Source organism: Vespula vulgaris, chromosome 18, assembly GCF_905475345.1.
Source record: "Vespula vulgaris chromosome 18, iyVesVulg1.1, whole genome shotgun sequence".
Lineage (NCBI taxonomy): Eukaryota > Metazoa > Arthropoda > Insecta > Hymenoptera > Vespidae > Vespula > Vespula vulgaris.
Genome location: NC_066603.1, coordinates 2,055,299 through 2,080,624, shown reverse-complemented (window position 1 = coordinate 2,080,624; position 25,326 = coordinate 2,055,299). Strand labels below are relative to the sequence as shown.

Here is a 25,326-nt window from a genome sequence, read left to right as displayed (position 1 = left end):
CTATATTTGTATGTATATATGTATGTACATACATACATATATATATATATACAACATACGAAGGCGTCCAATTAAATCAAGGCCATCTTGATAACGTCGTTTAGAAGACTCGATCGAGCAAATGCACGGACATCCGTGTTTGGCGCCTTCAATCTAACTTTTTGTTTGTTTCTTCCTTTTTCAAACTTTATTCTTTCTCTTTTTGTTCGTTTCAATTTTTCCCCTTTCTTTCTTTCTTTCTTCTATTTTTTATTTTAATTTTCTTTTTCTTTTTCTTTCTACGTTGGCATCATCATCAACGCAGCAGCATCCTCATCTCCTTCTTCTTGTTTTTATTCTTGTTCTTCTTGTTCTTCATCTTGGTATTCGTCTATGTCTTTATCTTCTTTTTCTTTTCTTTCCTTTTTTTTTTTTTTTATTTTCTTTTCTTCTTGCAAAGTACAAAATATTGTAACGCATGACCGAACGAGCTTAGAACGATACTCGATTGTCGGTTTTGCATCGCTAAATTTGACGTTGAATTTTCTAAGAAGCCTTTTTCTATTTAATGATGTTAGAAATCTATTCGGTGTCTAAATGCATTAGAATAATAGGAGATATTAAACATATACAAGATAATTCGAAAGTTTAATCGTTTGATGCTTGATTTATTTTTTCGTCTTGAAAGTTATCAGAAATATTTTATTAATTATCAAGTAAATGTATTCATTATGTCGAATGAAAAATATTAACTTTTTGCAACTTTACAATCCAATAATAGTATAATTATTAAATATTTCATGTAATATTTACGATCGATAAAAGTTCAGTGTATTATAAAAACAAAACAAAAAAAAAAGAAGAAGATTAAAGAAACATCAACGTGTGTATATAAAAAAAAAAAAGAGAGTATAGAATCGATTGATCGATGATCGATCGATGATCGATCGATGATCGATCGCTGATCGATAAAAGTTGAATGATAGAAAAAAATTTATAAAAATACAGTATGTGCGAGCGCGCGTGTACGTGTGTGAAAAGAGTATTAAACTTCTAATATATCATAAAAGATCTAACACAAGAAGCTGAAGATCGAGGCCGTTAACCAGAACGAAGAAGAGAAAGAAAGTCACGCGGAGATCGTTCGCGTTTCAAAGAACAACGTGTACTTACATTCTGCATTAGAGGAACAGATCTACTGGGTGTTTCTTAAGTATACCTCTCTAATCAATTCCAAAAAAAAAAGAAGAGAAAAAAAAAGAAACTAAAACTAACCATAGGAAAATAAATACATCCTCTTGAAACAATTCCATTCGAAAATACGAAAATGCCAAGCTTTCTAAACATGATTTTAACGTGCGAATCTAAAAAAAAAAAAAAAAGAAAAAAGAGAAGAAAAAATAAAATCAACATTCGACGCGTGCCTGTATGATTTAAACCGAACATCCAATCCCACTTTCTACTCCCCCTCCCTCCCTTACCCTCTATCAACCCTCACTCAAAAGAAATAAAATAAAATAAAATAAAATAAAATAAAATAAAATAAAATAAAATAAAAGGAGGAAAAAGAACAAGAACGAAAAACAAGAAGAAAACAGAAGACAAGAAACGAATGATCGAATTTAAAAGTACAGAAATATAACTTGGAAAACAGTCTGTAACTCTTGCGTTCCATCGTAAGTAGTAAAAGAAAGAAGGTTGAGATCACAAATATGGCGAAGTTGGTATATAGACATACACACATTATATATATATATACATACGTACTATTATATACTATATATATATCTACTGTATATAGTATATATACATATATATATCATGTTAGAGGGAAAGGATACGCGGGAACGCAAGAAACGCATCGATGCAGTCGCCGGCATTGCCGCCGCCGCCGCCAACTTGGAGAACGTTGATTTCACGTCTGCCGCCAAGGAAATTGGAAACCATCATCCTGCTCGTTTGTTTGTCCAACCAAGTCCAGCAATCGTGTGGCCGCAGACGAGAGACTTGGCCAAGCGTATACGTGTATGTGTGTGTGTGTGTGTTTGTGTGTTTCCTGTGTGTGTTATCCGCCTCGTACGTACGCGCACATGCTACTCTGTACACCGTAATATATAAGAAAGAGTTAATGCGAATTATATATGTATTATAATATATTCAACGGCAATGTTTGAACACTTATAAACTAGTCCCGTGTTAATTGGTCGATGATCGTATTAGAGATTAAATTTCACTCTTCCCCAACCTCACTCTCACCCTCATCTCCATCCCCACCATATTTAAATTATCTTAATAGGGATTTCTTATTTGTTCTTTTTATTATTGGTTGTCTCGCAGGTGATGTTTCTCTTTTTTCTTTTTCTTTTTTTTTTCTTTCTTCTTTTTCTTCTATCAGCACGTTAGTGATTATTCGTTAGTGAAAGGTCGGTTTCTTTATTCTTTTCCTTTTTTTTTTCTTTTTAATTTAGTCGTGACGATTATATATGGTTAGACATTTTGATAAATATTTCTGATGTAATGGGTTTGGGAAAATAATGGGAAATAAAAAATAAAATAAAATTGTGACGAGGTAATGTAACCCGAGTGAAACCTACAAAGATATCAAATCTTTTCCAACAAACTAAATCTGAACAAACTGAACTTGTCTCTGAAAAAGAAGAAAGAAAAAAAAAGAAAGAAAAATCCTCAAATATATAATGTACATTATACCATAGAGCCTGAAACAAAGGAACCCTATAGAAAACTGTGCTAAGCCCGAGCTTAACCTAATAAATCAAATACTTTGATAACTTAACCGATTCAAATCGATCGAGATAGTAAATGAAATAGGAAAAAGAAACTAAGATGAAATAAAAAAATAAAAAGAAAATATCAAATTTCAGGTACGAGTACAGACCTGGTGCCACAATTATTGGGCATGTTCGACGAGCTGGCACGTCGTGGAAACGGTTACGAGGATCACCAAGTAGTCCTCTCAGCGTCTTGTAATATACCAGCGGCTTTGCAGAAACGATTGAGTTTGGTACCGCACTCACAACGAGGTTCCATATTCGGTCAGCTTTGTGGGGAGGCTACGAAGAAAGGTAGTAGCTGTAATAGCGGTAGTAATAGTAATAGTAATAATAGTCACCGGGATAAGAGCGTGGAGATGTGTGAGAGAACGGAAGATACGGATACGACAAGTACGATAGACGTTGTGGTAACTCAACATGGTGTTGACAACAACAACGACAACGACAACAACAACGACGACGATAACAACAACAACAACAACAACGACGACGATGACGACGACGACGACGAGGACGAGGACGAGGACGAAGAGGACGACGAGGAGGAGGAAGAGGAGGAGAGAGAGAGAGAAAGAGAAAGGAGGGAGGTGGTCAAAGTAGAAAAAGAAAATGATGGAAATAGATTGTCGATCAACGTTATCGTGCAAGACGATAAGAAGAATTCTTATGTACAAGAAACAAACAGCAAGAACGCCAATGGAGGAACGCTTACTCAGCTTAGGTATAAAAGAAGATGTAGAAGTGGAAGACCATTGTCTGGTAGTTCGATAGCCTCTAGTACATCGTCGAGTGGCTGTAGCAATCAGGGAAATCCATCGTCTGCGACTAATCCATATTTGGCTTCTGTCGAATCATTAGCTGATACCTGTGCCAGTTCTCAAGGTATCATCGTTGACACGTTGGAACATGAAACAATATAATACTTTCTCTCTGACTTGAGAGATTGATCATCATGTTATCTTTTTTGTTTATTCATATATTTTTTTTGTTTCCCCCTTTTATTTCTAGGTTCAGGCGATAGCGGAGTAGTCACCGTATCCGAAGCCAGCTGTCGTATTGGTAATGTTACCAATGGTCAAAGAAGGGACAGTGCTGAAGGGGACACTTCCTCCTATCGACCACGTTATTGCGATCCACATCGTAATCCCGTGGAAAGAGTATTGCTTGAAATTGTTGATACCGAAGCTATATATGTTGAACACTTGCGACAAGTTATACAGGTAAATTGGAGATTGTACCGAGATTTCTTTCTATTTTCTTTGTTTTTCTTTCATTCTTTTCTTTTTTTTTTTCCTACAGGGCTATCTCATATTTTGGAGAGACGATCCCACGTCGTTCGTACATCAGCTACAACTGAGCGACTTGTTCAGCAACATCGAGGACATTTTCAAGTTCAACAGGTAAATATTTACTGGTTATATTTGATATGATAAAAAGTACGAATAATAAGAAAAAATAAATAAATAACAACGTGAACTTTGACGTATTTCAGAGAATTCCTAAAAGAAATCGAGAAATGTGCTTTTGATCCAGTTTGCGTGGCTAACACTTTCATCAAGCATAATTCAGGATTTAAGGTTTATACCGAATACTGCACGAATTATCCCAGGTAAGTAACGTATCAAATCTATTACTCTATCAAACGATTTCCTAACATCCTTCCAAGAAAAAAAAAACAAACAAAAAAAAATAAAAAACCATTGTATGATAAAATTTTATAGAACTGTCTCTGTGTTAACCGACTTGATGGGACAAGAGGAAACGGCCAAAGCGTTTAGAGAAAGACAGGCAGCTTTAGATCACGCGTTACCTCTGGGATCATTTTTGTTGAAGCCTGTTCAAAGGATTCTCAAGTATCACTTGTTGCTAGAGGTAAACATTTATAAACAAAATAATAATATAAAATTGATAGCTCTTTAAAAGAAAAGAAAAAAAAGAAAAAGAAAAAAGAAAACATTGCATATAAATTTTTGTTTCTTTCTCTTTTTCGAATCAATCAATCAATCTAATAATTCATGATCGGATGTTTATCGAATAAATTTGCAGAATTTATCGAAAGAGTATGGGGCAGGTTGTGACGCAAGAGAAAACGAGGCAGAAGGAAGAAGTGCAATCGAGGGTGCACTTGCAGCGATGACTGGCATCGCAAAACATATTAACGCGATGAAGAGAAGACACGAGCACGCAGTAAGAGTTCAAGAGATTCAATCGCTTCTTTATGGATGGTCCGGACCGGATTTAACTACCAGTGGTGAACTTATAGCTGAAGGTCGCTTCAGAATGAGAGGAGCAAAAGCACCGAGACACGCTTTTCTCTTCGACAGGATGTTACTTCTTACCAAGAAAAAGGAAGATGGTTTATTGGTCTACAAGGCTCATATCATGGTGAGTTTATATATTCTGATATATAATGATACACGAAGATTGGATCAAAAGTTTGTAAATGATTTTATATATCTATTGTTATGTATATCTTGCAATATCAATACTAAAAATAAATCCTAATCCCATGATGAATAGATCTTATATATATTTATTTTTTTCTAAACTTGTCTATATTTTAATTATTATTATAATACATCATGTTGCAATAAATTCTTAATCCTATTATAATTTTGAATAGAACGTATGAAATACAATATCATTTATTTAGATATTGATTATATATTGAACGATCAAATATAGTTCAATATTTCATAACTAATATCATATTTTCTCACAGTGTTCCAATCTGATGCTGATCGAAAGCATCCCAGGAGAACCATTAAGCTTTCATGTGATACCCTTTGATAATCCAAGGTTGCAATATACATTGCAGGTAAATAAAAAGAAAAGCAAGCGCGAGAAATGATTTTCATGGAAAGAAAAAAAAAAGAAATAGTGAGATTAATCTCTTTTTTCTTTCTTTTTCTTTTTTTCTTTTATCAGGCACGCAACCTGGAGCAAAAGAGGGAATGGACCTTGCAAATAAAAAGAGTAATCCTTGAGAATTACAACGCTGTTATACCTTCTCACGCCAGGCAGCTGTTTCTACAACTTGGTCAGACTCAACACGAAGGTAAAGTTATTACAGAGAAACGGAGACACGAGACAGAAAGATTTTAATTCGTGACTTTAATTCGTACTAATTGAGATTAATTACAGACGATTCTCCGACCGACAAAAGCTCGGCGAAAAAGTTATACTCGGCGCCGCCGGAATATTTAGAGAAACGTAAGCAAGAAAGAGAAAGAAGAAGATCAGAAACTGGTATAAGGCATAAGTTCAAAAAGAGTACAAGAAAATCTGAATCACCTGCTATCGCTACCGAGGTAAAAAAAAAAAAAAAGAAAAAAATTTCTCAACGTCATTAACACTAAATCTAAGACGATATAGTAGTAAATCAAGATATTGATTATTCAGGACTCACCGGCATCGTTAAGGAAAAATCCTAATAACGAGACTGAAATGCACGACTCGAGAGATCAGAATCTTAACAGGTGTTCCGACGGACGTACTCTCAAAGTAAAGGTAAAATATTTTCATTCGATTATTAACGTAAAAAAAAATATATATATATATAAAATAGACTAGAACGTTTTCAATATTTTCGTAGGATCGTTTCACCGGTTGGAGAAGAAAATCAGAGCCAGGATTTCAATCTTACGTTTCGTTGAATCAATCGGACGAGGATCAGAAAGAGGAGACGGCTGATAATATGGAAACGACTTTGGTTGAATCTGATCGTACGATCAATACCAGCAACGAGGAGAACAAGCCAACAAACTCTCAACAAGTTGAAACCAAAGAGAACAACGAACAACAGACTGCAACTACTACTACTACACCAGCAGTGGCCCAAACGGTTGAAGAAATAGTTGGTCATATCTTAATGCAGAATCAGGAGTTCCAAAAGTTGTTGGAAAAACAGAGAACGAGTAGTAGTATAAACGTGAGACAACAGCAAAGATTCAACAAGAGAATATCAGCTGACACTTCGGATGAAAGCGATTGTGAGAACGCTAATTACGTTGGTGGAACGTCGAACAATCGTGTCCGTGCGTCTCATCGTGAAACCCAGAGATTGGTGAGAACGAACAACGCATGGAACTCATTGTCCTCTGCTAGTACGCGTGACACACCACAGCCAGCTCTAAGGTTGCTCTATGATAATTTAAAATCATCGGATGGTAAGACAAGCGTACACGAGACATTGAATACAAAGAACAATGTAAATCGTGTACACGAAAAGAGAGCTCTTTTCGAAGCTTTCAAAAGACAAAGTATCGTGACTGAGAGTAAGATAATAAAGACGGCTTTGAGGATCAGAGAGAACTCTACATCTGCCAACGAGGATTCAAACGATACTGGTATACGTGGTAGTAACGATCAGGATTATTCGGAGAAGGCTAACGAAGTTCAACCGAGTCCCGAACGAAAGGACAAGCCCAATGATATCAATCAACAGGATATCATCAAAGAAGCTGACGAATCAAAAGGTTTCGGTAACTACGATAATCTCCAACATGTTTGGGAAGGTCTTCAAGAGGAACAAGACGTTAATGGAAGTGACAGTCCAACAAGGCCAGCCGTTTGGTTGACCAAACTCTGCGAAGGTTTACCAACTTCACCGCAAAAGTGTGGTTCCTTGCCTCGTAGCTTTCAGATCAATCCAAACTCGCAACTTAGCGTTACCAAATCTCGATTTCTTCAAAGAGATGGTAAACCAATGACCGAGAGACCTTTCACTATAGCCTCGGACAAGCCCGCCGAGATAAATCTCGAGGATATGGAAAGATACGCTTCGAGTTGTCAGCCCGAAGGTAGGATTGCCAAGTTCCCAACCTCGGTTTCTACTTCAACATCTACGTTTTTCTGTTCGCTCGACGACACTCTGACAGACGCGTATTCCGAAATTCACATGGTCTCACCTACTACGACCAACATTCATCCCGATCACAAAATCTATCGAGCTACTAACGGTAGTACGAGGTTCAAGAACGTATTGTCGAAGGCTGGGAGTCGTTTGCAAGGTCTCAGGAATACTCTCAGCACCGAAACTCTGGAATGTAGCGAAGAAATAGAAAGAACTAAATACTTTCGTTCGTTGAGCAATGGAAAATCAAAGAGAAAGGGCAAATCCAAACATTCTAGAGAAAGTTCTTCGGACGTGGAGGAACTGGTTGGTTGTGTACCAGCTGCTGGACCAACCGATTATAGGATACCATCATTGTATTATAAACAAGGAAGTTCTAGTTTGGGTGCACGTATAGCACAGTCCGATTACGCAGACCCTACTGTTCTCTTTGCTGAAAACAAACGCAATGGTAGTAACGAGGAGACGAGAAAAATAGACGAGAACGCGAAAGAAAATGAAAGAAATAAGGAAGAAGAGGATGAGGAAGACGAGGAGGGATCTTCTAGAGAAACTAATCGTCGTGAAAGCGAGACCGACAGTTTCTACGAGAGATCGTTCGAAATTATTGAGAATTATGTTGACGTTGATGGCGAGGAAGTTTTTAGGGACAGTGCAATATTCAGTGACGCTGATGATGTTCTTCTAATGCGTACAGATATTGGTGGAGGAGAGGAAGGAGGAGGTGGAGCTACTACGTCAGCTGGTAATAAACAAAAAGTCGCACCTCCGGTTCCTGCGAAAAAAAAATTAGAATGTTCATCAGTGTCAACTACTGTATCGAGTATCGTGCAAGAAAGTAATATAGTTGGCAAGCCTTACGTAGCACAGAAACCTGATTACCTAAAGATAAAGTCGATCTTCTTGAGAGCACAGAGTAGTAGTAGTAGTAGTAGTAGCAGTAGTAGTAGTAGTAGTAGTAATAATAGTAATAGTAGTAGTAGTCCAGAAGGTAAAATTTCTTCGATTAGGTCGTCCTTTGTAAAAAGAGACGTTGACAGAAAGTGTATGACGAATGATGTTGCATTGAATGAAGGATCCGGCGATACTGGTAACGATGATAAGGATGATGTATCAGCTGGACAGAGTCAGGCTGGTTGGGTTAAGAAAATAGTTTGTCAATTGCAAGGACACGTTGAGACATAATTAATAATCTTTTAAGGTTTTTTCCTGTTGAATTACAAACTGTAATTTCTTTTTTTTTTTCTATCTCGTGTCTTTCAAAATTATTCCAAAACGTAATCGACTGTCTAATATTTTTTTATTATTATTATTATATTATTATTATTATTATTATTATTATTATTATTATTATTATTATTTTAAAGGAATTTTATCCCAGTTTTATCTCTTTTCTCTCTCCTTTTTTCTTATTTTTTTCCTTTCCTTTTTTTTTTTTTTTGAAGTTAGGAAAATCATTGTTGAGTCGTTTGATTCGTTTTACATTTCACGGGTTGATCTCTGTTTTACTGAATGAAATTTCATAAGTAAATGTTTATGAAAAAAAAAAAAAAAAACTCGAGGGTGTACTCGAACGTTCAAATTTTTCGTATGATCTTATTTTATTCTATTTCTTCTTTTTCTATTTTACGTATTATCGAAAATGCCAAGTACTGCCCATTTTTTTTTAACTTTAATTCGTATAGAAAGTACAATTGTTATTTAATAAGGATATAAACGTGACGATTTTTATTTTTCTTTTTTTTTTTCCTTTTTTAAATTGTTAAAAGATCTCCAATATATAAATTATTTTTATTTTTTCTAAATCTTCTTGGATGAAATTAAATTAACATTTTCTTTCATGGATCTACCTTTTTTTATTCTTCTCAAGTAAGAGAAAAAGTTCATCTTTCTCTTTTTTAAATATTCTGATATATTTAGATCTAATCCAAGAACGATTTCAATGAGTATACCTTTGTTCTCTGTTCGAAGAAAAAAAAATAAAAAAAAAAATTAAAAAAAAAAAACAAGAAAAAAAAATTAAAAAAAAATAATAATTGTGTTCAAATAGTAAGGTACAATGTAACGTTATCTATTCAAAATCAAAGGAATAATATTGTATGAAGGAGTAACAACGTTACTTCACGTATGTTTTTTAAGGATAGATTATGTTATTTTGTATAAAGCTAAGAACTAAAGAGAGAGAGGACTATACATTGTTGTACCGTAATGTGCTGTTAATGTATATAGTAATATAATTTTTGTAAAATTTCACTGCAATCGATTTAAATCATTTAACCTTTTTTTATATTTGGAAGTGGAGAAGATTAATCAACACTTTGGCTACCTTCATTATCACATGCATATAAATATATATATATATAAATATATATATATGTATACACATATTATTTCAGGTAGGTTTTATTACGAGAATGTATTATGTACAGTAGGTTTAGAGCTAATCGTGCTTAAAAATATAAGTTGTAAATTATACATGAGAAATCATAAATTATTTTCACAATACTGTATTTATATAAAAACTCCTAAAATGAAAGCTTCATAAGTCGAAGATAAATTTCGTTATACACATTATGTACAACTGCAGTAGTTATATATATGTATGTATGTATGTATGTGTATATGTATGTGTATATATATGTGTGTGTATATATATATACACATCTTTTTAATTACTACTTCCATTAATGCTCAGTCCTATCTTTTCTTATCTTCTTTTTCTTTTTTTTTTTTTTTATTTCTTTTTTATATATATCCTGCAGAGTTCGCTTTCATATCTCACGATTCGAATATAAAGAATAAAATAACATTCATTTGTCTCTATATTATTAAGGAGTCCCTGCTGTTGACATTGCACAGAAAGAAGATTCATACTTATTATTTAAAATTATTCCATTTATGTATTGTGAATAATGTTACAGTAATTAATAAATGAATCCTCATGCATGCAACATCGTTTACGAGATACTCCTTAAAAACTACCTTCTCTTTATAGAGTTACATTATCGTACCATTTTCTATAATAATTCCATCATGTAAGAATATTCGTATCCGTTGCTATATGCATGTGTCACTAAAGCTTTGGTTAACAACATATCATTGACATATCGACGAATAAATTTATGTATGTGTATATATATATATATATATATATATATATATATATATATATATATAATATATCATAATATATCTTTACCTTAATCTCATGAGCTAACGAAGTCTTGAGAGAATACTTTTTACAATCACGTATATTATCTTTTTAAAATTACTTTTTCCCTCCTCAAAGCTGCTTTGCATTATTTAAATATAGATATATCTATGTGTATAAATATATATTTATACACATATGTATGTATGTATGTATGTATGTATGTATGTATGTATGATACATAACATATACATATATACTTCTATTTCTCTTTCTTTCTCTCCCTAATTTGTTTCTCAAAATATTCGAATGTCTTTTACTAATACATTATTCGTTCATCATTCTTTCATTAAGGATTAAAACAAACTAAATGATTCAAATTATGTCTTTGCTTAAAGAAAAATGTATTCCTAGTAATATGCATGTATGTATATAAATAAAACTGTTGTCAATGTTTCTACATTGTATACTCTAGAGACAAAGCCATCAATCAATCAATCAATCAATCAATCAATCAATCAATCAATCTGGTCAATGTGGACAGGTACACAATTATCGCTGTAATTTGTCCTACCACTACATGAATCTAATGCTTCTTTCTTTTCTCTTTCTGTTTTTCTCTCTCCTCTTCTTTTTCTATGAATAGATTTAATATAAATCACTATTTCATTAACTATTCACTATAAAATGAGATATATATGTTTATATATATACATATATATATATATATAAACATATGTATATATATATATATATATCAGGACGTTCTAAACTCGTGGTCGTGTGAGCAGAATATGGATATGTGTTTATCTGCGTATGTATAGGTTATGGAAACTTTCTTTCTTAATTACAATTAAATTTTTTGCCTTTGTGTGTTGTGTTAGTTTGTTTTTTTTTTCTTTTCTTTTTTTGGAATTTTTTTGTTCTCTTTTTTCTTTTATCCAATCGTTTACTCGATTAACTTCGTCGTATCGCGTTTGGTCTATTTGTTTAATAAATATCAAAGCTCTTTGCCTATTATTTTTCAATGAATTAATTCGTCGTTAAATTTCTTTTAAATCCTACATACATGCTCGTACACATACATACAATAAAACTAACATAAAGTTTTACATTATCTTCTTTTTCGTTTAGATTATTTTTCTTCTCCTTTTTTTTTTCTTTGTTTTCTGTTAATATTTTTTTTTTATTTTTGTTGCGCTATACGCTTGCATGCCGATACATCTCTATATTTTTTATTTTACTTGTTACTTTTTTTTTTATTATTATTTTAGATTATTAGTCGAGAATAACGTTGGAATCGTTTTAGAAATTATTGTCGTTACAATAATAATAATAATAACACCGAAAACTCGTGTGACCGTCTTTACTACGAAAAAATAAAAACTAATTAAAAGACACATACGTACATATGTGTGTATGTATGTATATATGTATGTATGTACGTGTGTATGTACGTCTAATTATTTATGTTTTGTTTGTTTTTTTAACACGAATATCGTAGCGTTTACAATGAAATTTTGATGCTTCGACCAATGCAGCACGCATACGACTTTAAACATGTATATTGCACACGTATTGATTTTGTTTCTATTTCCTTTTTTTTTTTAATTTTTATTTTTAATAAATAAAAGCAAAAGTTGTGATCGCGCGTTCCTTTTTAAGAAAGGACGTTCTTTCCTTTTCTTACGAATATACACGTGCTACATTTATTTATTTTTTTTCTTTTTCTTCTTTTTTCGTCTTTTGTTACAAATTATTCCTGAATAATAGACAACATATACGCATATCAGTCAATCGTGAATCCATCACATAACACAATAATTATTACGATCTGTGCTACAACAATGTCTTATCAAACATTCTTGATATTTAATTCATTAATTAATTCATTAATTATGGATCTCTGACGCTTGTACTCTTCGTTAAGATTCGAAAGAAGATGCATCGTAAAATATCTCGCATATATGTAATTATGTATGTATATGTGTGTATGTGTATGTAGAGTGTATATTAAAATGCGGAGCATTGCGACCATAAAACGTACCTAATATATTACTACACTTTTTTTTTTATTTTATTTTTTTTTTTAATACGATTAATAGGGAAGACATTGTTGTATCTATTTTCCTTTTCAACTCGTATTATCCTCCATTATCATCGTCATTATCGTCATCGTCATCGTCTAATTTATATCGTTAAGTGCATATTTTTCTTTTTCCCCTATCTTCTCCAAAAATTAATTACAAAAAAATTTGATTGAATTAATTCGATTTGGTGTTTGATTGCAACACAGCAACGATTATAATTACAGCTTAATTATCAAACATTATCCTCCCAATTGGGTAAGATCATTTCTTTTCGTATATATTATTTACATCTCGCATAAATTCGGCATTCGGCTTTTTGCTAAGGCAACGCATGGGAAATAATACAGCAAATTATCGATTTAAATTCTGTCTTTTCGTCACTTAAATGCAATTATTACGTGCACGCATTATATTTCTATTCCTTCTCTTTCTTCTTCGACAAATGAATCCAACTTCGTGAATTAATATATACATATATATTTATATATGTATTTATATATAACATGTATGTATGTATATATTATTTCAGGTCACAGCACAGGTGGTGTAAAAGAAATAATCGTATTATTTAACAATGTAAATTAAAAAAAAATCGAACAAAGAAAACGTAGTCGATAGGATATACGAAATATAACCTAACAAAAGCGTCGCGATAAATCTCTATACAATACGTTATAGAATAATAATATAGTAATAATAATAATTATAATAATAATTATTATTATTATGATAATGATAATACAACGAATGAATCAAGTCGAAACAATGATATTTAACAATGAAATATAGGAGGGAAAAAGTAATGAATGAATTATATTTAATTTCAATGAATTAACGATAATAATACCACCCATGCTCCGCCATGATAAATGAGCGCGAGTATAGGAAGCTTTAAATCTTGTATCTTGTCTCACTAATATTATTACAATAATAATAATAATAATAATAATAATAATAATAAGTAATAATAATGACGATATAATATAATTAATAATAATAATAATAAATTTTGTTGATAATATATAATACTTTCTTCAGTCGTCTATATCCTATGTACAGAGCAAAATTTCATATAAAATACCGAAATATTTCAACATCTCCGAGATAATTTTTCTTCTTCATTTCATTCGACGATATTTTTTACACATTTCTCCTTCTGTTATCTGTTTTTTTTTCTTTTTTTTTCCCTTTATTTTTAATTCATTATTGCGTATGCCTGATTCTATTATAGCTAGTAAATATTAATGCATACACCATATATAAATTGGAAAATAGAGAAAAAGGAGAGGTGGAAAAGTGCTAGACTTCATGACGAAAGATCGATTATATCCGATCTTAAAAAATTCTCCACGTTTGTTCTATCTTATCTTCGATTTTTTATAACGTGTACAAATAAATAATACGCGACAAATCGACGTTAGTACGATAATAATACATGTATAAATGTATTCACGAACGTGCGTTATCTTCTACTAATCTCTTACTTGCCAGCAATGTACGGTAAAAAAAAAAAAAAAGAAAAAACAGAAACAAGAAATGGTTACGTAAATAAGACACAATAGTATATCGACTTGGAATTATGCCAGTTAATGAATTAACAATATCATGCTCAAGCAAAATAATGATTGGAACAAATTTACTAATTGCAGCTACCTGATACAGTTAACCCTCTATAACCTAATTTTCTTTCTTTCTTTCTTCTTTACTTTGTGTCCATAGAAAATGTTTATATAATGTGAAACTTATGGTATAACTATATTACATATACTAAGTATAACCTACACTTAGTAAATATTTTGTTCAAAACAAAAGAGATATGTATATAAGTGCACGTAGCTTCAAAATTACATAGCATTATAGAGAGTTAATGTGTGTAAAAAAAAAAAAAAGATCAATGACTCATGATAATTAAAAAATTGATGACATAATTAGCTTAATCGTAATAATTATATACGTTAAGTTTTTATATTCATTTTGTGCTAGTTGCCTTAAAAATGCTGATCACTCTTATTCGTTTTGTGGAAACCATAGTCTAGTCAATTCAGCTGTCTCTAAACTGTGATCTAGATTCATTAGTCTAAAAATTAAGTTTCGTTGATGCATGCTTTTTGTTTCACACGGCTTCCTATACTTATATATCTTTTTTGTCTTTTTTTATAAGGACACAAGTGTAGTTTAGTAAGCAAAAAAGGATGAGACAATTTCTAAACTACAATCTATAATGTAATATCATGTTTTATGTATATTAGTTAGATTAAATCGACAATAGACTAGACTCAGGCTCTAAAAATTCTAAAAATGTGTATTATGTGTTGACTAAATATAAACTCGCGGTTGGTAAAAAGAAATCAACTTGAATTGATTAGAAAAAAAAATCTTGACTCGTGCGACAGCTTAATGATAAGTAAGTTGTTTTACTTTTTATGATCTACTCAATCCAGCACTCTTCCTCCTTATGAGACATAGTCTCTCCTCTCTATACAATATACCACAAACGAAAAACTTCATTTCTCCCAGTCTTTAAGCCAATCACAAGAAATTTCATTTTTTTTTTTTTCTAAATATTTTCAAGCATGATACTTTGTATCACATTATAATAATTATGAACATAAAATTATATCCATGATCAAACAGATACATTATGTTCATAAATTCTTGATTATAATGTAATTTTGGGCTAACATTTATTCATCATTAAATAATATTAAGCAATACTGATTTCATTTCCATTTTTTTGAAACCAGACTGCGTTTAAGGCTATTCGCAAATATTAATTATAACCGTTGATAATATATCCTGCATAATTATCAACAGAATATTTCTCTTAAACTTAAATATATAAACTGGATTAATCTGAACATATATTCTTTGAAGATAAAATAATTCCAGATTACTTTCATCAACAGCAATTTTTATACGAACTGTGCATCATTATTATTTCATTATTAAAAATTAGAGACATTGATCTTTGCCAATGTCTTAATAAAATTTGACATTTTCAAAATAGCCCTATGCCTATCAAGCCAAAACTTATACTGGGGAGTATACATTCTATATTATTTGATTTATAATAATAAAACTTTAATAAAAGAGGTTTGTACTAATGGTTATTTCAATGTTACTTTAACGTTATATAATTATTGTGTTATTGAAAATAACATTATATAGTTCCTGCCAGAAAAATATACATATATATGCTGTGTTACTTTTTTTAGAATTGATGAACTATACCATTTATTCGCTTAATATTTCGTATCTAAATCGTTGTATTTTCTTTTCTCTATAATTAGTTAAATTATGTAATATATATACGTGCTATTGTAACTACATCGAATAAGTATTAGACGAAATTTACAGACGTTAAAGAATATTATGTATAATATGGCAAGCTTGCTTGTAAGTAGACATTGCATATAATTCTCATAATCTTAGAAGAAAAGTATCATTCTCTTTTGAAAAATATAAGCTAACACTTGTTTTCCATCGCTATATTTATACTTACTCTAAATAAATAAATACAAATTCTGTTAAGTTACATGCTAAAAGAAAAAGAAATATACAGAAAATTAATTATATATATATATATATATATATATATATATATATATATATAATATATATATATATAAGTTAATTGCGTTCTATATCGTGAAAAAATACGCAATTTCTTAAAAAAAGAAAAAAAAAAGAAAGTAAAACATTTAAATAATATAAGCTTTGTTTTGTCAGGCAAAAGGGCACATATGGATATACTTTTTTTTTTTAATTACGACATGCTTTGAACTAATTTGGTATTTCGTTCAACTACGACGACATCATCCACGTTTATTGAAAGAAATACCTAATTTTAGAAACTGTTTTGGCCAGTGTACTAGTCTACATAACATCAACTATATTCAAGATATTATTGAGTAAATTATGTACATTGGTGTACACATTTCCTTAATATATCCGTCACGTTTTTTGTGACTCGTAATCAGGAAAACTAATAGTAATTTTTTCTCTTACCAATTTCCAACATTCTTTTCAGTAAAATCATTGCATTCGTATGTAATCAACAGTGAATCACAATTCACTTGCGGCATGAGAGGCTTGTTTATTTACATAATAAGATGAAAGAGAGGATGCTCAATAACTGGCTTCATGCCCAGCAAGTATATATAAATCTGCTCCTTCAGTCTCTGTCAATGTGCCTGAGTGTACCAAATGACTTTCCAACATTACAACCCTGTCACATAAGACCATTGATTTATATTCAATATATTTTCTATTTTTAAAATTATCTCTGTTTTTATCACTATGTACGTACTTATCCGAACCAAGTAACCTATATGTTCTACTTGGATCACTGATTTCCTGTGTAACTTCACCATTCTTAAAACTTCTACCTTGCATACCATGTTTATGGAATGCCAATACACTATCCGGTAGACAAACTAATAACAAATAGAGAATAATAATTAATAACTGATATTAGCTTATAAACAATAATTAATCATCATACTTACTAATTGATTCTATCTGAAAATTGAAATGCAGTTCCGACATCTGCTTCTTGCTTACCCTGAGTTTTCCTTGTAATGTAACCACCTTAACTACATCTAGATGAAAAATATCATGTAAGAATCTTATGTTGTAGATAAATTGTTGATAAATTACTCGCTATATTAATTACTTACTTTCATAACACACAAGTATTGCATCTTTTTCAAGTTGTGTCACATTAATGACATGAAGATTTTCTCTTCTTGGTATCACAGTTGCTAAAAATAATGCAATATCAATTATTTATTTTTATTCGAATATAACATAATTATTTTGAAAGATTTGAAGTAAAGCATTACCTGAACCATCCATATCCTCTAACTCATCACTATGGAACCAGCTTGCTCCAGAATTCATATTAATTAAATCCAATTTTAATTTATTTTGTTGATATGGTTGCTTGACTGATACACACACCATCGGATATTCCATTTCGGGTGTGATAATCATTTCAAATACATTTAAAGGTGATGGGAGAGCACAATCAAAATGCTTTAAAAGCATAAATTTGTTTAGAGGATCATACCACTGCATTAAAAATATTCCTGCTGGCATTGCCCCACAAAGGTACTTATATCTGTATTAATAATTTTATAAAACATACAATCGAATTTATATTATATTATAAATGATGGAAAATTAAATTTATAACTCACCCATTGTATGGATTCCTTCCGACGCAACACTTAGTGCAACCTTTAGTATCTGGTACTTTTGTAGTAAGTGCAAATTTTCTAGGTACTAATCTCTCGGGTATTTTGTTCATATGCAATGAGAACCTATGAGTTTGTTTGCTCTGCATTGCTAATAAATCATGTCTATATAATTGAGGTGTTTTTCCTATGAGATATAAAAATGATTAATCCTTTACATAATACTTGGAAGATATAATCAAAGTAAATTAAATATCTATTAGAAAGCCAAATAAAAATTTTACCAGACAAGGACATAAGAACATCCTTGATAACATACATCCAAATTGTACGTCTAGGATATAGTTGATCTATTGCAGTTTCATGAAGTTCATTTAAGTTTAAATTGTAAATTCCTTCCTCTGCAGCAATAAGCAAGTGTTGATCTCTTGTATCAGGATGTATCCAACTAGCTGTACAATGTATTCTCAAAGGGCAACCATTAAATACCTTTAATAAAGAAAGTTTATAAATAACGCATGTGTAATAGAATATATTTTTATATTAAAAAAAAAATTCATTTCTACCTTTGAAAAACATGCTCCCATATGAACTTTTGGAGTTGGTGGCAATCCATTACTTATAGGTCTTGGAGGTGTATGCCTTTTTCTGTCCCTTCTTCTTGGTGGTACAGGTGGTGTATCTGATAGGAGATCCGGACTAATACTTTCTCTTTCCCCATCTCCTGATATTTCGTTATCTCCTGATAATTAATTTTTACCGATATAGCCAACTTTTATGTAAATATTTTACAAGCATATTTTGAATAAAAAAACATGCTACTACCATTAGATTGTAGAGATTCATCTCTAGGACCACTATCTGAAAGAGACCTTTGACGTTGTCCATTCACAGCTGTTAAGGAATGAGAACTGTTTACCAGGCCATATAACTCATCTACAGAACTGTGACGTCTAGGACTTGCTTGAGACCCTATGCAAACAATTTTTTACCTCTATACTTTTTTTGATGATATACATTATTATAAGAATACACACATACACACATCACATCACATCACATCACATTTTTATTTTTAAACTAATTGATAAATTCTAAACTTTAAAAACTTATTTCATTCACTTACCAGATACATTATTGTAATATCCACAATGCACCTCGCATTCATTTGAAGATTCTCCAAGTGGAAGTGTCGCTCTAAAAATATATAATTGTTAATTAACATTGTTACTATTATATCTTATATAACAATAAAAAATTCTTTAAGATAAACTAGTGCAAAGAATATTTTTTTCTGTTAATAGGTTGCATATGATATACATTCAATGAAAATATGTATTAGTACCTGACACTTCAAATTATTAAACAAGCAATTTAACATTTTCAACAAATTTTGCATAAAAATGATGTATCATTTGCATAAAAAAAATTTAAAAAAGAAAAAATGCAGCAATGTGTTAAGAGCCAAAAAAAGCAGTGTGTATTTTGAACATATTTTAGCAATGCCTCATAAAGAAAAAAAAATTTAAATATAATCAAAAAAACAATTGCAAGCAAATATAAATTTAATGATATAAAATATATTAAAAAATTCTATGACACATTATAGACGTGAATTTATATTGAAACAATGATATTAATATTTTCTTGTGATTATATGAGTTACTATAAATAATATTTTGCTTAATATTCTTACCCAATCATTGATTTTACCTACTTAATACCAGCTATGTTAGTAATATGAAATATTTTAATATGATATGTGTATGTGATATATTCTTCAGGCATGATTTTAAAATGTTTCTATTTATTTTTTTGACCAATTATCATAGAAATATCTCTACATTTATATTTATATCTATATAAATGAAAATGTAAGAAACTAGAAAATAAATCATTTTACAATAATTTATCATTATCATTTACTTACTGCAGGGAGTATAGCTGATCGCAATGCCCACCAACCATCGACATTGCATTTCCCCTGCACATATGAAACTATGGTCATATACTACAAAATAATTGCAAATAGAATAAACACATTTTGTATTTCTGTAAACTTTTCTGTTATCATTCTGTTTTAATTTAAATGATTTGAGATTTTATTTTGTAAAAGTAAAACCAAATATAGATCTCAATACTGCTTGTTAGCTTCATATTCTGATTTTATAAATACGATTCAATTATTAGTTACTGTTAGATTATATATCAAATCGAAATAATATTTTTACATCGTGTGTATATCATTTGATAAGCACATAACATTTTTGCAATAAATATACAAACTTCCACCACCAATATGGTTAATGCCAAGGTTCAAAGCAAAAGCATAAATGACGAAAATTATCATGCAACTATCGATGTGACAGATATCTATCAGATTTATATATATAGATATGATAGATATGAAAATATTATTGAATAAATTTAAGTAATATATCAATCATATTATATATGTACAAGATCTTTTATCATTTCTTCTATTCCATTAAAATATTCTTGAAAATCTTATTCATTTCTCAAATATTCTCTTGTATTAAACCATCACCAAAAAAAGGAAAATGTATGTGAACATATCTGTATAAATTTATACATGATCTACAGAGAGGACAAGTATATGGTGTTATAATCTATTATAATCTATCATTAAATATCTGATGCACAATTAATTTAATATATGTATCAGGAAAGAGAATAAGTGCAAGGTGCAAGGTGCAAGGGAAAAGGGTTACCTGCCAATACCTTAGCAACAACTCCTCATCAATGTACTGCAATAGACTCCTGTAGGGAGAAATTATTAAAATTACAAACTGATCAGAAAAATTAATACTACAAAGAATATATAATTCGACTAAATGACAAAACTAAATACATTGTTACATATATCAGAAAGAAGAGATAATGATTGTCACATGATAAATATAACAATATTACAATTATGTAATCAAATTTCATTGATTGAAAAGATTTTCTAAACTATAAAATTGTATTGTTCTAATTCTTTACATTCTTCATAAAATAATTTAACTTTTTTTGTTTCGAAAAAGTGTTCATAAATGAATAAGAGAAAAAATAAATTCTTGATGAATGATATAAGTTGTAATTAAAATATATACATTAATGAAACAAGGTGATTATACTTACTGAAACAAAATTTATAACAGAAATCATTTTTTAAATTGACAATCATTAACATGCAATATAAATGCAATATGATACAGCATAAACTATTATCATACACCATGCATTAGTTATCCACTAATATTAAAACTTGTACTCTCTCTAATCAGAGTAATGTTATCAAAAAGTTAAACATATTTCATCTATATAAATGATGCAAAAAATACATCTTTTATATACAAGTAAAAACTTTGCTTATATATGTGTAAGATCATTATTTGTACATATTATAAGTATTCCATATTTAGTAGTTAATTTAACATGCATTCCATACATATGAGATCAAAATTTTTAAAGAATGAAAAGCTTTAAATATTACTTCATAAATAATTAATATTTAAAAGCTTATATTTTTATATAAAAATTTTATACATATGATAATATTTGTTAATTACATATTCTGACCAAATAAATTTTGAATAATGTCAAATTATGACACTGTCTCACACCAAGCCAATTTTTTATTTTGTATTTTACCTTAAACTCATATGAAATATCTCTGTGCCAGTTTTGCTTCGGCGTGATCGTCTGTTACCATCAGTAACATTTGCGCCAAGTGTACTAATACAGAATACAGAGATAAATTATATCACTTTTTAAACAATAAAAATAAGCATATATAATTGATCCCGTTATTCTCTTTGTTTTCTTTTTTTATAAAATAAATTATGGAATTTGAAAAATTAACAATATTCATTATTGCTCTTACACAATGCAAAGCATAAGCAAACGTGCTATGTGCAACTATAAACGAATATTAGCATCAGCCACAGAGTAGCTAAAATTTCTGTTATATTATATAAAATTGCTGTTTTGTTTAATAAATTTCAACATGTAACATGGATATTAACAAAACTGGGAATGCATGCCTAAATATATTTTCTACTAATCAATGTACTTACTCATGAAGATTAGTGGGTGTATGTGAAAAACTGTATTTGATAATAATAAGAAAACATTAAACTATCAAATTTTAATAAAAGATTCGGCATACAACATAAGAATAACTATATCAAAAACTCAAACAAAACAGCATTTACCATATTAGTGGAAGTGATTGATAAGCTGTAACCCTTTCCACATCTTGTGACGGTAAATATATATATGTATATATATATATATATATACAGAAATAAATCTTATATATATATATAAAAAGAGAAATTAAAATATATAACATAAGAAGAGAGAAATATTTCAAGTAACTTACTTTTCTTGTACATCTTCAAATGCAGTGCCAATTCCACAATCAGGATGAACATCACAATTGTGTACAGCCTAAATATAAAAATTAAATTCAACAACAATTTGCAATCATTATTTATGCTCTAAGTACATCATTTTTTTTTTTTTTTGTTAATTACAGCCAATAATTTACCTTCACATTATTCATAATATCCATAATATCCCATGCTGGATTAGTGTCTACTGAGGGAGTTATAGAATCTCTTTGTAATGTACTGCCATCAAGGTTGATTAAATCTATAATTTACATTTATAATAAACGATATCGTAATTTATGTCAATTGATGTAATTCAATTAATATATTCCTGATAAATATTTACCATCACTATCTAATTGTGATATGGGGCTTTTTGGCCTAGGTCTTGCTGTATGCCTTGAAGCAATTCTTTGTGGTACATTAGGTACTGCTCCATCTTCATCAGCTTCTAAATCAGTAAACATATGACTAGGATTTGACACCTTCTGCAGTAATTCCAAAGCCAATCGTTTATTCATTTCTCCTTGAAAAAATGCATGCTGTAAAAAAAAAAAAAAGTAAAAGTATTGTGAATTATTTTTTCAAGAAAACATGTGTATTTATTATACTTGAAGATGCAAAATTAACCTGCAGTAATTTTTCTGCTGTTGGCCTCTTCTTAGGATTTTTAGTTAAAGCAACTTTGACAAAATTATGAAATGTGGGACTCCATTTGTCACGGTCTTTTAATGTTGGAGGTTTAAAACCAGATTTTGACATCAAGAATAAAGCTCTCATTGGATGTAAATCAAACATGGGAGGTTGCAATTCTGCTAATTCTATCGCCGTTATACCACAAGCCCAAATATCGCACAATTGATTGTACCCACCCTTTCTTTCTACTGCTGCAACCTAATAAAAATTTAAAATAAAAAAAAAAATTACAGAAAGCAATATTTTATTACAATCACTTATGTTTGTACATACCTCAGGTGCCATCCAATAAGGAGTGCCAATAAAACTTTTCCTTTTATTTATTGTTGCAGTAATTTGAGCAGACACTCCAAAATCAGCTAATTTTACATCCCCTGCCTCAGTCAACAATATATTGGCACCCTTTATATCACGATGCATTTTTCCCATACTATGCAAATAAGCTAATCCCATAAGAGTCTCTCTGCACATATATGCTATCTGTATCTCTGATAATGGTCCAGTTACTACAAAACCAAAAACATAGCTTACAAATTAGAAAAGAAAAAAAAAAGAAAAAACAAAACTATATAAACTATAATTTCATACTATAATGATCAAAGTAATATTTAAAAATATTGACATACTGTGATAAATATCTTGTAACGATCCACCCCCACAATATTCCATACATATCCATAATTTGTCCCTTCTCAAGTAGCTGCCATAATATGCTATGATATTGGGATGTCTACAATCTTTCATCATCAAGATTTCTTGCTGTATAATAGCAAAATCATCACCTAAAAAAAAAAAAGAAAAAAAATCTAGCTATTATAAGTAATTAACTGATAATTAAGCGTCAACAATATTTTTAAAAATATCAATCGATTATACAAATATATCTTGTCTTATTATCATTAATATAATTGGAAATTTATAAAATGAGAATTATATAATGTATGAATCAAACAAAAAATTTGATTAAAATGATATTTGAATCATGTATCAAGTTCAGGGTAATGTACCATAATTGGTCTTACCTGGCTCTAATTTGATAACCTTGATGGCGGCAAGATCGTTCATCGATAATCTTTTAGCCTATAGAAATAATAATGATAATACGTCAGAAAAAATAATGACAATTAACAGAATAATTATTTGGCCACTAAACCTTGTAAACATCTCCATAAGTTCCACTGCCTATTCGTTGAATGAGCTCATACTCGTCCTGCGGATTTCTACGGCTGATGTCACTGGACAGTGCGTTAGCGTTTAATGCCATCGTGAACCGCAGTATCTTTAACGCTAATACCTAAAGAGCGTAACTAATATCTAGAAAAGAATGTTATCGTTAAAGTGTAAAAACACATTTGCCCAGCAGGATGTCACTTTAGTCGAAACGTCGCCATTGTTCACAACAGCTCTGATATTGCTTACAATCGAGAATGTTGAACGATGATCAATGTTCGATATATCGAAAGCCGAAATCTCGAGATGAGGAAAATACGATTATATTTGAATGCGTAAAATATTAAAAAAAAAAAGAGAGAGAGAGAGAGAGAGAGAAAGAAATGAAAAAACGTCGTATAAAAGCATAGAGAAAAAGAGAGAGAGAGAGACAAAGAAAGAGAGAAAAGAAAAAATAGTTACAAATCCAACGAAGAGAAATTATCGTCAAAATGGAGACGACATGTCGTCCACGACGTTACTGTCGACGTTTCAAAAATCGTGATTACGTCGAACTAATCGATACATTTATTTAACTGATAATAATCAAATAGAAAAATCTGATATCAATTCAAATGATGACACATTGTAAAATATCATAAATTAAATAACAATGACCTTGATAATAATGATATTGCGATTCATCTGATTGGTACGGTCATACCAGCATTTGTTATTTATATTTAATTATCGAAAAGCTCATGCTTTCTCTCTCTCTCTCTCTCTCTCTCTCCTTTCTTTTCTTCTTAGTTCTATAAGATTAATCTAAAACAGTTGATACGATCTAATAATAATATAAAATATTTTATATACAGATTGAAGTGATTATTGGCAAAGATCGTGCCAATCAACATAATCTTTGAAAGTCAATTTTATATTTAACTTGGCCTAACACCTCATCGAATATACATATCCATACATACATGTATATATACATTTCTTGTACATTCTATATT

The 25,326-nt window shown here is 30.3% G+C and overlaps 2 protein-coding genes across 17 annotated transcripts in view; one reads left to right on the top strand and one right to left on the bottom strand.

The window, feature by feature from the left end:
* Positions 1-9,879, top strand: part of LOC127070389 (uncharacterized) — a 68,253-nt gene extending 58,374 nt beyond the window's left edge. For 6 of the 7 annotated variants that reach the window (XM_051008258.1, XM_051008263.1, XM_051008257.1 and 3 more), the window contains 11 exons: positions 2,862-3,653; positions 3,780-3,991; positions 4,071-4,171; positions 4,264-4,380; positions 4,493-4,643; positions 4,818-5,156; positions 5,494-5,589; positions 5,700-5,829; positions 5,916-6,082; positions 6,174-6,281; positions 6,367-9,879. In XM_051008258.1, coding sequence (XP_050864215.1) covers positions 2,862-3,653; positions 3,780-3,991; positions 4,071-4,171; positions 4,264-4,380; positions 4,493-4,643; positions 4,818-5,156; positions 5,494-5,589; positions 5,700-5,829; positions 5,916-6,082; positions 6,174-6,281; positions 6,367-8,811 — 4,658 coding nt within the window. In that variant the 3' untranslated portion in view covers positions 8,812-9,879. The remainder of the gene's footprint in view (positions 1-2,861; positions 3,654-3,779; positions 3,992-4,070; positions 4,172-4,263; positions 4,381-4,492; positions 4,644-4,817; positions 5,157-5,493; positions 5,590-5,699; positions 5,830-5,915; positions 6,083-6,173; positions 6,282-6,366) is intronic. The other variant, XM_051008264.1, reaches the window with a different exon arrangement.
* A 449-nt stretch (positions 9,880-10,328) lies between these two features.
* On the bottom strand, positions 10,329-24,636 carry LOC127070392 (mitogen-activated protein kinase kinase kinase kinase 5). 10 transcript variants are annotated; one of them, XR_007784496.1, is made up of 22 exons: positions 24,315-24,636; positions 24,184-24,241; positions 23,788-23,943; positions 23,435-23,667; positions 23,096-23,359; positions 22,812-23,007; positions 22,624-22,727; positions 22,456-22,523; positions 21,723-21,806; positions 20,808-20,846; positions 19,996-20,049; positions 19,192-19,262; positions 18,891-19,037; positions 18,632-18,807; positions 18,350-18,554; positions 18,069-18,252; positions 17,712-17,989; positions 17,547-17,630; positions 17,376-17,468; positions 17,177-17,303; positions 16,876-17,095; positions 10,329-16,406 (listed from the first exon to the last, which is right to left on the bottom strand). XR_007784496.1 is itself a non-coding variant. In XM_051008275.1 (21 exons), exons 1-21 carry the CDS (start codon positions 24,423-24,425, stop codon positions 16,996-16,998), a joined length of 2,832 nt encoding a protein of 943 aa, XP_050864232.1. In that variant the 5' UTR covers positions 24,426-24,636; the 3' UTR covers positions 16,488-16,995. The 10 variants fall into 10 exon arrangements, 9 of the variants coding, with proteins under 9 accessions (XP_050864232.1, XP_050864233.1, XP_050864234.1 ...); XM_051008275.1 differs by lacking the exon at positions 10,329-16,406 and having other exon boundaries at positions 16,488-17,095; XM_051008276.1 differs by lacking the exons at positions 10,329-16,406; positions 21,723-21,806 and adding an exon at positions 22,148-22,177 and having other exon boundaries at positions 16,488-17,095; positions 24,315-24,635.
* Between the last annotated feature and the right edge of the window lie 690 nt (positions 24,637-25,326).